The sequence below is a fragment of the Erigeron canadensis genome, chromosome 2 (genome assembly GCF_010389155.1).
Source record: "Erigeron canadensis isolate Cc75 chromosome 2, C_canadensis_v1, whole genome shotgun sequence".
NCBI lineage: Eukaryota > Viridiplantae > Streptophyta > Magnoliopsida > Asterales > Asteraceae > Erigeron > Erigeron canadensis.
The window spans coordinates 25,829,922-25,846,423 of NC_057762.1; the positions used below are offsets into that span (position 1 = coordinate 25,829,922).

General features: G+C 31.0%; 1 protein-coding gene across 1 annotated transcript; it reads right to left on the reverse strand.

Moving 5' to 3' along the window:
• Positions 1–12,808: 12,808 nt before the first annotated feature.
• LOC122587089 (zinc finger CCCH domain-containing protein 29-like) lies at positions 12,809–15,040 on the reverse strand. Its single transcript, XM_043759164.1, has one exon. It carries the CDS (start codon positions 14,946–14,948, stop codon positions 13,092–13,094), a length of 1,857 nt encoding a protein of 618 aa, XP_043615099.1. The 5' UTR covers positions 14,949–15,040; the 3' UTR covers positions 12,809–13,091.
• Positions 15,041–16,502: the final 1,462 nt, after the last annotated feature.

The following is a 16,502-nucleotide window of genomic DNA, read 5'->3' on the forward strand; positions in this document are numbered from 1 at the left end:
TTACCAATTTACATTAGCTTTTCTATAATTGGTACAAGAAATCGTATTATCAAAGAGTTTAGAAGATTCATAGAAACTAGGAATGTTTTGCGTTTATATACCACATATATGCACTATTAGAAAATTAACAGTTACTAACAGCAAAATCTGTCCCTAAACGCGTTTAATGATTGATATATATTTGACGGATTCTGATGGACCTTAAATTTGCCCTTGGTAATATTTAAGATTTTTTGATGGTCATAAATTTTAGCGACAAATTTATAATGGCAGTTTTTATCCACATAATAATGGTAAAAAGTACTAAAAACGAATTTTGTGACGGCTTCACGGTGGATTTCCATTGGATACTTATGACAGATTGGTTTGATTAACGACGACGAATTAGTGAAGCTCATTTTACCGACGGATGCCACATTTTAGGCTTAACACTTCATGATAACTATATCACATACTCACCGTCACGTCATAAGCAACCTAGCTAACTAACTTAGCAAACAAAAGTTAACAACTTAATTATGTACAACGAGATTCTCCATTATATTTTACTATGTTGCAACATATGTCCCTTAACTCGTATCCCTAGGAGGTGGTCTAGAAGTAAGGCCTTGAATTCTCCGTATAAGGTACTAATGCAAGTTAGAAATCCGTTGATACGTGTTGACGACATTATTCGATCATAATTATGTTTAAGCCATGTATAAATGGACCTATTAATTAGCATTTCAATGGTGGCAATTTGATTTATTTTGAATGCTTGATAGCGAGTACGATTGAATTTTTCTCGCTAATGGAAAATTCGGCAAGACCTTCAGTTATATGTAGCTTAAATTGTCATGTTGAAGAACCCCAAAAAACTATAGTCTTTAGAACGGATCTAGAACAACAGGCTGAAAATCTTTGTATGTAGCTTAAATTCGGGCAAGATCTTCAATTATATGTAGCTTAAATTCAGTCAATTTTGTATAAGGCTTGGAGATTTTGATACTTACGATGTTTTAGAAAAATTGTACGGATGGAAATTTTTTTTAAGGCTCATGGTGTTTTAGGAAATTTGTTTAAAAGTTTTGAAAAACAAGGGAAAACGGTGACTATAACATCGGCTTTGCACACATTACTGAAGGCCGGTATATACAACACCGGTACTAGCATAGCAATTTCCGAGCTGGCTAGGTTCACTTAAGGCTGGTTTTGGAGACACTAGTATTTAAAAATTTAATCTTGCAAGAATTTTAGCTCCAATATGTACTTATGTAGTCTCTGATCTATAAACAATCTTTAATATTGAAGTTGCAAAGAAGCAATTAGGGAAGAAGAGAGATGAAACAATTTTCTTTCTCTCTTTTTAAAAGAAAGGCGAGTTTTATCTCCTCCAACATTCAGTCTAAATCTTCATTTTATTTTGTCAAAGATAATCACTCTCCATTCATTACAACAGATGAATCCATGGGACATTCTTCTGTTTGTACATGTCTCATCGCCTATTCGCATTCTCTCTATATAACTAAGAGAGCATATGTTTTTGATTATGTAGCAATTATAGTCTTTATTTGCCACCTAGGATTTTAGCTTAGGTGTCCTTCTTTGGTTTTTTTAACACATTTTTAATCAAAACGAGGTGATGGTCGGGGAAGGCGGTCTACTAGTGTCGGTGATGGTACTATTGGTGGTGGTGCCGGTGATGGTACTATTGGTGGTGGTGGTGCTGGCGGTGTCAAGTAGTGTAGATTGATGTAATTGACCTAGTAGAAATTTTTTAGAAGATAAGGGCTTAAAGTGTTGATTATTAGAATAAAGGTTTAGAGTGTAAATTAATTCATGAGTTAAGTGTGAATATATTTGATATTTGTTCACACCTTTAGGTGTGAATTTTTTCTTTCCACACATATAAATGTGAAAAAATTATAATTTTTTATATTTTTCACACTTTTACATGTATATACTTTTTAAACATTTTTAAGTGTGAATATATTAAGAAATTTTTTCACACTTCTTTAAAGCAAGTATGAATAAATGAATTTTTTGTTGTAGTGATTGCAAGATTGGTCCCTATGGTTTGTACATTTTAGCAAGAGAGATCCCTTTTCGAGAATCGTTGCAATGGGGGTCCCTATTTTGAGAATTTTTTGCAATAATGATCCAATTTTGACGGATCCGTTAAAGGTGTCCGTCAAGTGTGCACATGTGTCGCACGTGTGAGGGTATTTATGTACTTTCCACCCCACAGGGACCCCCATTGCTAAAATAAAAAAAACCACTCGGACCAATCTTGTAACTTTTTTAAAAATCAATCACTAAATAATACCTTTAACTTTTTTATAAAAAAAATAAATCTTATTAAATAATTAAGTTCTATATAATTTTTAACACTTTTTAACTTTTCATGATTATTTGTTGTTAAAAAAACTTAAAACATATGACCACTAAAAATTAAAAGGTATTATTTAGTGATGGATTTTTAAAATTGTAAGTTTATAAAACTTTTTAAAAAGTTAAAAGGTACAGTATTATTTAGTGATGGACTTTTAAAATTTATAAGTTTATAAAACTTTTTAAAAAGTTAAAAGGTACAGTATTATTTAGTGATGGACTTTTAAAAATTATAAGTTTATAAAACTTTTTTCACAACTATTAATATAATTAATAATTCACTTAAATCAAGAGATTGTTACATAAAATTATCTGCTCGTTAGGTTTCTAATAGTAAATTTATGTATACTTTTAAATTTTAATAATGGAGATAAACCTTATATAAATAATTTTAATTTTGAAAACTGATTTATATATAATTTTTGTTATTATAAAAGCTTAAATAAATAAAATATTGCATGTTAGGAATTTGATATTTATTATATAAAAAAAGCAACTTTGTTCGCATAATATAAATGCATATATGGTAATTTATTTATCTATTCTCGTGTCAAATACACAGGAAGTTAACAACATTTTTTGAAATAAAAATTATTACCAAATAAATGCAAATAAAAACTTATAAATTCTAATCTACAAATATAAGAAAAAGCAAACTAATAGTTTGATATTTGCCTTAAAAAACAAAATTCTTGATATATTTTTAGAAAGTAGATATATGTTAATATGTGAATTAGAGTTTAATCATAAACTGAAGTATTTATAAGCTTTAGACTTTTTAGTGGTAATATTTTTTTAGTTTTTTAACAATAAATAATCATGAAAAGTTAAGAAGTTTTCAAAATTATATTTAATTATTTAATAAGATTTGTTGTTTTATGAAAAAGTTGCAAGATTGGTCCATATGGTTTTTCCATCTTAGCAATGGGGGTCATTGTGAGGTGGAAAGTACATAAATACCCCCACACGTGCGGCACACGTGCATACTTGGCGGGCACCTTTAACGGATCCGTCAAAATTAGACCAATTTTGCAAAAAAATTCTTTAAATAGGGACCCCATTGCAACAATTCTCAAAAATGGACCCCCCTTGCTAAAGTGTACAAACCACAGGGACCAATTTTTACAATTAACTCTTAATTCATTAAGGGCGAATTTGGTATTTTATAAAATTTCTTTTCATAGTGAATGTTTATTAAGGGTAATTTAGTAACACCGTATATAAATATTGCGTAATTATTTCTAAAAATGAGAGGTGTGATAATTTTTATAAAAGAGTATAAATAGTTATCAATTATCTAACTAATTAATTTATTTACTTTTAAATATAAATTAGTTATTACTATTTATTTTATTTTATTTAATCTCTTTGTATTTAATGTGTACAGTGTTGGTTTAAGTTTTTTTGGGGGCCTTAAGCGAGATTAATTTTGGGGGCCTAATTGTTTACATACAAATTAAAGTAAATACAAAAAGAAAAAAAAAACTATGTAGTTTATCTTATATACTCGCTGCTATGTGAAAAGAATGCAAAGAAGCAAAAATCTGTACCATCTTTATGATAAAATATTTCATATAATCAAGGTTTAATCACTAACTCGTTGTTCGAAACCTTTTTATGAGTGAAAATCAACGATTAGACTTTTTCAATTTCTTAATAGTTAGTTTTTTTTCATTCTTTTGTTCTTGAAGGTTGTAATTTCATTTGTATGGTGTTTTTTATCTAAAAGTAGGCCATGCAGTTTATTTTCCTATTTGTTTTCTTGGGCATTCTTGTTACCCTTCTATAATACTAATATCTAACACAAAAGTCTAAAGTCTAAAACATTAAGCCCAAAATATAAAAATAGAGGTCTTTGTATTTTGGGGGCCTGAGGCCCATGCCTAACCTCTTTATATAGTAAAGCCGGCACTGAATGAGTATCTATAGTTAATTTATTCAATTTATTTATATTTAATGTGGCTTAACTCTTTGAGTGTCAGCTAAGTTTTTTTGCTTGGGTTGGTCTAGGTATCTTATAAATCCATTATGTGGGCTTCGGAGGTGAGTTTTTCCCAAGGTCTCGGGTCCAAGTCTTTGGTTCCTCATTTCAAAGTATTTTTCATGAAGAGTGGATTGGAGGTCCAGCAAATCACTGGTTAAAATTGCCCCCAGCACATCTGAATCGAAACTAAATTTTTTTTAAAAAAAGTTTTTTGCTCATTTGTTATTTTTACTCTTTTTGGTATTTGTGATATTAATTAAAAAGCATACTTAGTCAAATCTATTATTTAAGGATTATATGATGAATAAGAATTTAGAAGATGCATTATTTATTTTTAATAGATTTTTGTAACAAGTATTTACACAATAAACTCTCATCCAATTGATGTAAATTTACCTATTTAAAATTGTTCTCTATTCATTTATTGTAAAAATGTATATCTTAGTATATAAATTATACCTAATTGATACATAATCTATAATAAGTATCGTTTCAAGCGAAACTTATCTTGGAACTAACCCTTTGAAAAATAATAATAATTAGTTATGCACTAAGTTAGTTTTATGGACTTTTAATGCATCAAAATGATTTTTTAAGTGTTCTCACCGTTCTTATTTTAAGACTATTCTCACCGGAGTGTTACCCTATATATAGGTTTAGGTAAACTAAAACAACTATTAAAGTAAAAAAAATAAACCAATAGTTTTCTTTTCACTGAACATCGCCTTGAATCATAAAAATCATCGTGCATCAAAAGCTTCGTGAATTTTCGTGCATCAATTTAACCATGATCTTATGGTCAAGATCTTTTAATATTTTTTTTTTTACTTTAATAGATGTTTTACAATACCCAACCTATATATATATATATAGGGTAAAATTATTTTGAGAACCCTTTTTTTTTTTGCGAAAACATTTAAGAACTTTTCAAATCAAGCCCAACCGATGATTGTTCTTTACATGAAATTTGATTTTTAACTGTTTTCTGAATAACTTATGTGTATTTTTGAAGTTTATAATTGTGTGTAGGCATGGATTATCATCCGTTATACAATTATGTGGAGATTTGGATTCTTGATCACATGTGCACGAATATTGCTATGATCACATGTATGCAAGTCGATCACATGTAATCATAACAATATTCGTGCACATGTGATCAAGAATCCAAATCTCCACATAATTGTATAACGGATGATAATCCATGTCTCTACACAATTATAAACTTCAAAATTATACATAAGTTATTCTAGAAAACAATCAAAAAACAATTTTCATGTATAGAATAATCATCGGTTGGCATTGATTTGAAAAGTTCTCAAAGGTTCTTGCAAAAAAAAAGTTCTCAAAATAACTTTTAATATATATATATATAGGGAAAAGTGAGTATGAGGCTGTTATGCACCCAACTTGGGTGAAAAACTCCTCACATACTAATATTTTAATATTTTAAATAAATACATGGCCCCCCATGATTTTTACCTTTTAAAAAAAGGTATGTGAGGGGTTTTTCACCCAACTTGGGTGCCCAACAGCCTCATATTCTCTTCCCATATATATATATATATATATATACTAGGTTTTTGACCTACGCGATTCGCAAGCTGTATAAAAAACTATATAATACACTTTATATATGAAGAAACGATAGCGAACATATTTCATTAGAATTACGTGATGTGAAAACTATATAAATAGTTTAGTAACATATAAACATATGGTTGAACAGAAATAGATTCAACCAAAAGCTTGACAAAATATGAACTTAAAGAGATAGAAGGACTTAAGCTATACTATTAAGCTATACTTTAAATTATCATTAAGAATTTAGTAATATGTTTTTCTTCAAGTAATTCTAGTAATTTGCCTTTTGTTGTCACTAAATGATCTACATCTAGAACATGTATCATGTACTCATCTTGTTACAACAGAACTCAAAGACATACAATTTGATCCTTAATGTAGAGTGACACTTCCACTACATTTCTCTCCAAAAAAGTTAAAAGTCACATGAAAAATTACAATTGGCTGGATATATAATTCAAAGAGGATAATTTGACTATGCCTTATGTGTTGAATGTTCTTCTTATCATCCAAAAAGTAAAACAGTTATATTCATTTGAAGGTGTTGCTGCGATTTTTAGAAATGGATTATCAACACCATGGTGGTTTTATTTTTTGTTTAATCTAATTGACTAATCCAGAAGAGGTAGAATGTGTCGTTCCAAAAGAGAAAGAAAAAGAAAAAGAAAATTAGGATGTAGAATTTGGTTTAAGGGTGGGGTAAGTCTCGGACTCCGGGTGATTTACAATAACTTGAATTTATATGACTCAATTTTTTTTGGGTTTTGCTAAACGGAACCCTAAGGGTTTTTGTTAAAATGTATTAATTAGTTGTACGTTTACCATAAAACCCATCTTATTTGTACTTACCGGCTATTTGCAAAGAAAAAGGTATACACCAAGGTAGTTTTTATACTTAAAAGAGGATATTGTTTATTAAAACAAAAGGTTTAAATTTGGAACATATATTCAAGGTGTAGTTAATATAATGTTAAGATTTATGAGTTTCGATGTTATCTTTTAACTAATTAAATCTATTTTTTACACTTAATTTGTTTTATTTATTTGTTTTATTTTTGTATATTCATATAGTTTTGAAAACTTCCATATAATCATCATAAGAAAAAAAGGAAAAGAACTTTATGTAATGTTGAATAAAAAAGATAATGAAATATCATTAGGTATAGACGTGATTTTTTAGTTAAAGAGAAGATATCATTTTATCTAATGAGAAAATCTTAGATTTCTACAATATATTTATTTATTTATTAATTAATATATATATATATATATATATATATAAGTTCATTTTTTTTTCTAAATATATAGTTTATTTTTGAAAAAAATATGGAGTTGACACATAGGATAAAATCATATGTGGCATTTTTTCAATATAGTTTTAGATTGCAAGAGAGCTTTAAAAAGCTTGATTAACTATTTTTTATAAGAGTTTATATATATTGTTTTCTCCTTTTATTCTAATCACATGCCAGTTTTTTAGTTGAGCCCTTAACCTTTTAATTTGGTTTTTAGGAATACCGTGTGATTTCCACTAAATTGATCACATGGCCCAAGATAATCCAAACTATCTTTAATCAATCCAATCCAAGCCAACAATAAAAAACATTAAAGCTTTTTGGCCCAAAGTTCACCGCAAGCTTACTAGTCTTTCAATCCTGTTCTCAGATCTTAATTTATCTTTTCCTTTAAATGATTGCTTTGTTTGGATTAAGTGGCCGGATTAATGAAAGCAATGATAGCTAAACTCACCCCAGTTAATTAGACCTAAACTGACTAGTTGACTCATGAGTCATGAGTGGGATTTGATTTCCTAATGGGCTTATTATTGGGTCAGTATCCACCTGAGACAACATGTGCCCAATGTCACATATATTTGATCTGTTTCTCGTTATTTGGAATGACACGGTCACACGGACCGAGTGTTTGATGAAGTGTGTATGTTACTGATTTTTAAAAGTGTGCGTGATAGAATGAGTTTCCAGAGTGATCTAACTATCTAAGTTTAAGGGGTTATTTTCATCACTATAAACACGTCATAAATTTTATTAGAGACAATATAAGGTTGCTTTTTAGTGATTTGGTCACTAATGATGTCTAAGGACCAAATTAAGTGACCGTTTTATATGATGGTGACTAAGTAAAGTTATTAGAGGCGTCACTAACAAAAGTTGTCAATAAAGTTATAACTTGGAAGTTGGAACTACAAACAAATTATAAACGGACTAGCCTTGTACCCGCACGATGTGATGGGACATAGGAAAAAAAGTTGGTTAAGTAGTGATACCGTGTTATTACATGAATGTATGATTTAACTCAAGTGTTTCCTAGTCCGGCTGAAAGTGCAAACCGCCGTTGTTGTTTTAAAGTGAACGTTTTTTATGTTGATTGATTATTAAATTCAGTAACGCATGTGAGCAACTGCAGGGAAGGGAAGGGGCACGCGTAAGGTTTTTTTTTTAAGGGTATTTTGAAATTTCAAGGATAAAGTTTTGATGATAGTATAAATTAAAAGGTAAATTGAAGATTTTAAAGGTATAGTGTTAAATTTTAAAAAAATAATTTGTTTATATAGATAGTATAAATTAAAGAAATTTCACGGGAACAATAATTATTTTTGTTTTTATCTTCAGTTTTAAGATAAATACAATGCGTCAAATAAAAATCAAAAGTGAGGCTCGGTGGAGTTATTTGTGGTATAACCTTTTCTCACTCTTTTTTTCGGTGGAGTTATTTGTTCAAAAAAAAAATTTGTGGTATAACCTTTTTTTTTTTTTTTTTTTTTTTTCTTTTTGCATTTTTCTCACTCTTTTTTCTTTTTTCTTTCTGCCCCCTCCTTTTTCTTTTTTTTTCCCCTCCTTTTTCTTTTTTATTATTTTTACCCTTAACCTTATATAATTTGTGTTTTTTTTAAAATCATCTTTAACATTTGTTTTTTTATACTTTTTCTATACTTTACGTATTGTTCTTTATAAAATGCTATATATTTTGTTTTTATCCTATTTCTTTTTTATTTTTTCTTTTTGTTGCATTCTATATTTGTTTATATTTTTTAAAACATTTTGGTTTTTATATCTTTTTACATGTAACATTTGGGTTTTTTTTTTTAAATTTTCATTTACTTTTCGAATTCCCTTTTGTTTTTGGTTTAAATATATAATCCTTTTGTTTTTTTTCTTTTAACATTTGATTATCCTCGTTCAAACGGGCGGTATAACACTAGTTAAAGTAATAAAGTGAAAGAGAACCCAGCATCTATTTAAGGCCTTTTTACAAGAACTCGTAGAGCCTCGAGCCCTTGACTACAATTAAGATTACAAAAGGGGTTAAAAAAAAGTCTCGTTAACAGTACTGTCAACCCCAATTCTATGTGGAATTCCTTAGTCGAGGACCCATTAATGAGGACCGAGATTGAGTCTGATTCACGACATCCATGTATAGCACTCTTTTTTCCCAATTAATCAAAACAAATTGTTCTTACTAATAAAACAAATTGATCAAAACAAATGTTTGCCTGTTTTAGAAGCATCCACATATAATTATTGTTCTTACTAATAAAAGTGTTTTATAAAAAGTTGAACAAAAAATTATTACCATCAACTTTCTGATTTCACACCATGTGTCAACACAGTCACATACCATCATACCACTGGAGGCTCGTGAGGGTGGTGGACTTGTGGCGCTGTAAGACGACTTCAATGTTAAATTTACCATGTGTGTTTAACATTGTGCTTGACTGCACATCGTGGCATGAAGTAGTTCAATATAGTTTTTTCAAGTTCTTAAAGTGATAACTTTTTGTCAATGTGATCCATATGACCACATCAACTATCGTTAAAGCGATCGACATCAGAAAAGAATAAATAGTATAGTAAAAGAATAAGATGTTGAATTACGTTTCATTATTTTGCTTTAATATATTTACCTATATACTAAAAACTAACTTAAATTTTACAAGTTAATTTGCATAAAATACAACTACCTAATATATCATATCATACATATTTTTTCCATTATTTTTATAATTTACCCTTATAATTCTTATCTTTTAACACTTAACCTCCCTCAACTTTTTTTTTTCCATTTTATTAGTAACAAACTTTATGTTCTCATGTTTTTGCCACACAAATATCACATATTTACAGTTTTACTCCTGAAAATTGTTTATTCGTTTGTTTGGCTTTCTTACTAACTTTCGAATTTTATAACATTACGATTCTCACACCTACTTTTCGTTAACATTTGGTTTTATTCTCCTTTACACCTTCTTTTAATATACGTAAATTAGTTTTTTTTTTTTTTGTTTGTTTGTTTTTTTTCTTTCTCATCCCAAAATTTATATATCATCATCATTGTCGTAAGAATGTCATTATATGGATGAATATAGTTGTTATTATTCTTATATATTCTTATATGTTATTTTTATAATTTTTACATGTTCAGTTATCTTTTTTCTAATTTGAGTTTGAAGATACTTTTGTATAGTCATTTTTTACCATGAGTTGTAAATTTTACATGTAATTATTTTTCCCGGGCAACGCCCGGGCATAAAAACTAGTATATTACTAAGTACTAACAATAATCGGCAATGAGCTTTAGATCAATTGGTATCAGTAAATAAAGAGATGGACTAGAGATCATAGGTCTCAAGTTCAAATATGATCGATCCAACGAGTTTTACCGCAATAGGTATTTGGGCGGAGGGTTTTCCCCTAATTGAATTGTTTGGTAGGCTTTGGTTATTCAGCGCTGTCTATAGTTTGCAGGGGCCGGTACGGGCTACCTTTCACCATTGAATAATCCTATTTCTTAAGCAAATGTATGTTAGGTTTAGGGAATCATACTTTCTGTTAGAGGGAGCAATAAACAACCGTCCACTTGGTCAATGATATTTATGTGTGTGATGATTTAACATTTAAATTGTGTGATGGAGAATATTACCAGACTTCATGGTCGGCTGGACTCTGCCTTATCTTCTCATTATTTATTAATCACTTGATTAATATAGAACACATATATCTAATATCTGATTCCCACTAGCTACTAGACGTATACATATATCTAACTTGTAAGCAACACAAATATAACATCTAAATCATCATAAAACTTCACAAACAGGAAAAATATGTTTAATACTTTCCCAAAGTACAAATAGTACATGTTTAAGTTGTTTATAAATGGTTAATCGGTAACCACCTAACCAATCAGTTTATTAATCATATTTCGATAACAAAATAAAGGATTCAACTTTTAGTTATATATTTATTTCTTTTCTTTTTTTTTCCCTTTTAACTTAAAAATGATACTCGTAGTATTTTGATTAATCATACACGTGAAGTGTAATCAAACTTAAAGATTAAGCCTAAAAAAAAAAGTATACATCCGATGTTCAATTTCAAAATATAATTCGAGTAAGTACATATGTTTCTAGAACTAGAATACAATCGATACATTATTGCAATATTGCCTCACAGCTTTACATACAAAGATAATGACTAGATGTCAATTATTAAAGGGGGGGACAGATCACAATCGTACTAAATTGACTATTATTTCATTGCATTTTATTATTTGATATGATAAGAATAAACATATGCAATGAAGTAAGCGAAATAGTTATTGATGACATCTTAGGATATCTTCAATATCCAATTTGTTCTAAGTATTTTTACAAGATAGTTATTTGATAAAATCTTAGGACATCTTCAATATACAATTTGTTCATTACAACTTGTTCAAGTATTTTCACAAGATGTCAAATATACTAAAATTCAATTTAGTCATTCATATTAAATGTAAAATCATTATATTAATTAAAAAACATAATATTAAGCCAGATGTCATGGGTTTTATCCTTATCTCTTGCAAGGCCGAAGGTCATTTTTTATCTTTAGATAGAACCTGTAAGCAGTCTCTCTACACCGTCGTGTTAAGGGTAAGGTTGTCTACATCTTAACCTCCCTCATACACCGTCGAGATATTGAGACTCAAAACCCATAAAAAATAGCATTGGACGTTACTTACTTACTTTTATAATATTGAGCCATAGGAAAAAAAAGTAAAAACACTAGACTTACTAAGCCATGTTCGTATTTAACGATAAAGGCTCGGGCTATTTAGACCGATCGGACATTTGCAGATCTCTATATAGCAATCTTCCATTTGCTTTTTCCAATACGAATATGGTACCCGCACAATACGACGACGGTGGCGGGGACGGTGGTCTAGTGGTGCTAGTGATGGTACTTGTGGTGGTGGTGAATGTGTGAAGCGATGTAACTTGATGTAAAGGTGATAGTGAAATATTTTAAAGATAATGACCTAGAATTTTACTTATTAAAATAAGTTTTTGGAGGGTAAATTAATTCATTAAGGAAAATTTGGTAACGCATAAAACTATTTCCAAAGTGAGTGTTTATTAAGGATAAGTTAGTAATCTCGTATGTAACTATTGTGTAATACTTTTCCAAATTGGAAGGATGTGATAATTTTTATGAAAGAATATAGATATAGATATGATATTTTTTAAATTTTTTTAAGAATCCTATCTCAATTGTAATTTTTATTTTATAAAGAATTCCATTTAATAAATTATCAAGTCATACAAACATACGAATACTAACCTAGTAATGAACATATGTTGATGGATACTTTACAATCGTTTTTTGGAAGACATACCTTTTTTAATTTATCTTTCACGATATACAACTTTTGGAAGTCAATTATATAAATCAAACCGTATATCACCCGCATCATTGTTACAACATTGAACATTGTACATATTTAATATTTTACTATTCTTGGTAACTTTAAGAATAAAAATCATGGACAGTGGACTATTAAGTTTGCTTGTAAAAAAATGAACAATATTCGTTACGGAATTAATTCTTATGTATATCATCTTCAAACTATGGAATTAATAAGTAACAAAAAGATACTAATTAGATTCCCAGTTGGGAAATTATGAAGGAATTACAAGAAATTAAAGAAAAAACAATTAAAAGAATTCCCCGTGGTTGTCATGTTCTTCCCTTTGATTGAAGAACAATCTTCCAAATCTGATGTTACATGCATGATTAAAAATATAAATTATGAATACGAATTCTCAAAAGAATTTCAATGGCCAAATCAAAGCTGATTTTTTTAGCATTTGCTATCATGCCACCATCTGTTCTTGCTCTATGTACATCTGCTCAATCCATTGTGGCAGTTTTTCCTCACTGTTTCCGCTGTACCGGTGCGCGTCGCGTGAGCTATGGAGCCCAACCCCGACAGCCGCACCACCTCCAAGTCCAAAAGATGCCGATTTCCTAAGCTTATTTGCATCTTCACCACTAAACCCCCAATCCAGCTTCCCGTCTGGTGAGCCCCATTCGGTGAAGCTGGAGTTTTGTTGGGGGATTGACCGGGGACTCATTCCAGCTCCCCGGTCAATAAAACTCTGACTACGTTGTTTGGTAAATGACCCGGCTCTTGAATTCATAACTGCTTGTGCAACTGCAGCGGATGAATCAAATCCATACCCGTAGTTCCCTGGTTTTCTAACCGGGGAAGACGTGTAGTTTGGCGAAGGGTATGATGCTCGGATAGGGTTTGAATTTCTATCGAATTGTTGACGGCTGGTCGGAGACTGTGATAGCATCTGTGTTGTTGTGTTTGATACTTTTGGTGATAACAAACCGTGAAATTGTGACAACAAAGATTGATCAAGTGACCCATAAACATCATCAAGATTCGTAGGTTTTAAGTCCACAAATCTGTTGTTGATGTTGTAAAGATTATTTGACAGATCTTCCATTATCTGTCGTCTTTGTTGTTGCTGATTTCTTAAACTCTCGGACCCAAAAAACTCTGCCTCCATTTCAAAATCTCTTGCATTTAAAGACGTCTTTAACCGACTCCCGGGGAGCTGGAGTGCAGGTGGTGTCAAATGATTCACCTTATTCTGCCACATCGGTGATGTTGGAGGAGACATTGGCGTAGTCGCTCCAAGGGCTAATGGGCTCATGGAGCCCATTTCCATTGAAGCGACAGGAACTCCTGATTTCGGTGACGGAAGCCCTGAGCCGGTTGAAGCATAAACCGGTCTCAACTCTTCCACTCTGTGTGCGAAGAAACACACTTTCCTCGCACATCCAATCTCATCTTTACACAAACGAGTTCTATACTGAGCAGGGTGAAGCCAAGATTCAAACACCCCGTGTGCGTATTCACACGAGTCTCCCTTCACACAGCTTCCTTTCCGAAACTCGGGGCAAGGAACACAGCTATAGTTAAACTTTTTCAAATCACGCCGGCGAGCATTCTCGCCGGGGTGAACAAACGGACACTCGGTCCAATCATGAGTATAAGCCCTTGAACAAGGCTTAACCTTAAACGTATACATCCTAAACTCATCAGAACCATACACACCATTATTTATATCCGGCATAGATACATCAACAGGATACTCCTTTTTCACGGAAACCATCTCCTTATCTTCAACCATTTCTTCATCACTCGAAAAACCATTCAACAACACCTCCAACTCTCTACGCATTGACGCTTTAACCCCCCGCGGAATCAAATTGCCCGGTTTGTTCCCTCTATGATCATTTACATAAACATTCGCCGAGGCTTCAAGTAAAAGCCTAACAGCTTCAACAGACATAGCAGACCCACCAGCCGCAGCACAATGGAGTGCAGTAGCACCATCTGAATCAGATGCTTTATTGACATCAACTTTTTTTGTGTCAATAATATATTTTAAAACCTGACTGCTTCCGTAAACGGAAGCAATCATAAGTGGGGTTCGTTCTTCGAACCCCATCTTACGTTCTGTACAATTTCTTCTCCCGTACCAAAAACTAGTCTCGTCTAAGTTCACACCTTTTTCTTCAACCATATATTTAAATCCGGTTACGTCATCCGCAGCAGCCAACTCAAGCAAGTTAGAGCATTCCAAAAATAAACCTTGATATTTTTGTTGTCCATCCATGACACAATGAAGTTTACCTTTTGCTATTTGACACATGAAAGTACGTTATATAGTTATAATATATATAGATAAATTGATATGAAATATTTATATATGATATATATATGGAATATGAAGAGAATGAGTTGGGTGAAGACGTATATTTATATGGTGTTGGAAAGGAAGTAAAGATAACAAATATTTGGAGAACACACACGCTATGGGAAAGAGGGAAGGAAGGTGTTAGTTTTCTTCTTCTATGTTTCTATTAGTCAAAAGTCAAAGTTTTCATCAACGAAAATTGAAATGAAATGAAATGAAATTTAAATGCAAATTCAGATTCAAATCAAATTATATAAACAAGAGGGACCCACCAATTTACTCAAATCTGACTGGCTTTCAACGGGTTTGTCCAGTGGAGTATGAGCTTGACCCGGCTGGAAATAATGTTACAATCTCACGCGCATGTGTAAGCTCGTGAAGAAAGTTTAAGTGCTAATCAAAGTAAGTGACGTTGGAGCGCGTGGGATTTTAATATATTCCTGGCGAATGGTTACACGAGTAACGCGTTACATTTTACTCGTTAGTTTCAGCTCACATGTTTTATTTCTATTTTTAATTAATGTCGATGATAACTTTATTATGTTCAATAGTACTGTATTATAATTCCCGAAACTTAAATAATCGATAGTTTGTGACTTAGTGTATGAGTTTTTTATTTATGATTTTTTGTAACCAACGTCATGATTGGGGAGATGCCTAACTTTTTGTGGTTCGTTTTTAAGTTGTTATATCAATTATTATAAGTTGGTTTATTTGGTTGGATATGTTTAAAAGTTATGGTTCGAATATGCTATCGAGTATCAACTTGTCAAGAACAAGCTTTGAATGTGGTTCGTGTTTTTGATATCTGATTTAGATCGGGTCCTGTTTGACTTTCAAAAAAAATTATTCGAAGAATCATGTTTTATGTTTAACATATGTCTAAGAATAAGATGACATATGATATGTCTTGTTAGAATAGCATGAGCTATGACATGCCTTGCTTAAATAACACATGTCATGAGCTATAACATCCCTTGCTCGAGTACATGTCATATTTTATAGCTCAGTAAAATATAACATTTTGGCAGGCATGAGAACAAAGGTAACCTTGTACATAAATTATACAAATGGCATATAAACATAAATATTCATATGGATAATCAATACATGTCAAGCTACAGTCTTTACAAAGAAAATGAAACTGAAAACATTAGAATCCTCGAAAGTGTTTGTCACCTTTCCAAATATATTTTCTATAAAAGCTCAATTCAATGTCTGTCAATACACACATTCAATTCAATCGCATTCAATGCTTACAATCAATCAAGAATCAATCATATCATATTCATCACACAATCACTGCCACCTTAGACTCGCTAAGAGTTTGTTAAGTTCGCACTGATTTATCATAAGTTGTAGTGATTGTGTCCTAATCTTAGTCCATCACTGAGCCAATTAATTTAGGTTCAAACAACATACATTTAAAACTTAGAAAGTTTATTTAACTTTTGTACAAGAGAGCCGATTAGTTATTACAATATTTGACATAACATTATGTTCAGCCAA

Coding starts and splice junctions, on each gene's coding strand:
- LOC122587089 (XM_043759164.1), bottom strand. CDS start 14,948: ATGTGTCAAATAGCAAAAGGTAAACTTCATTGTGTCATGGATGGACAA.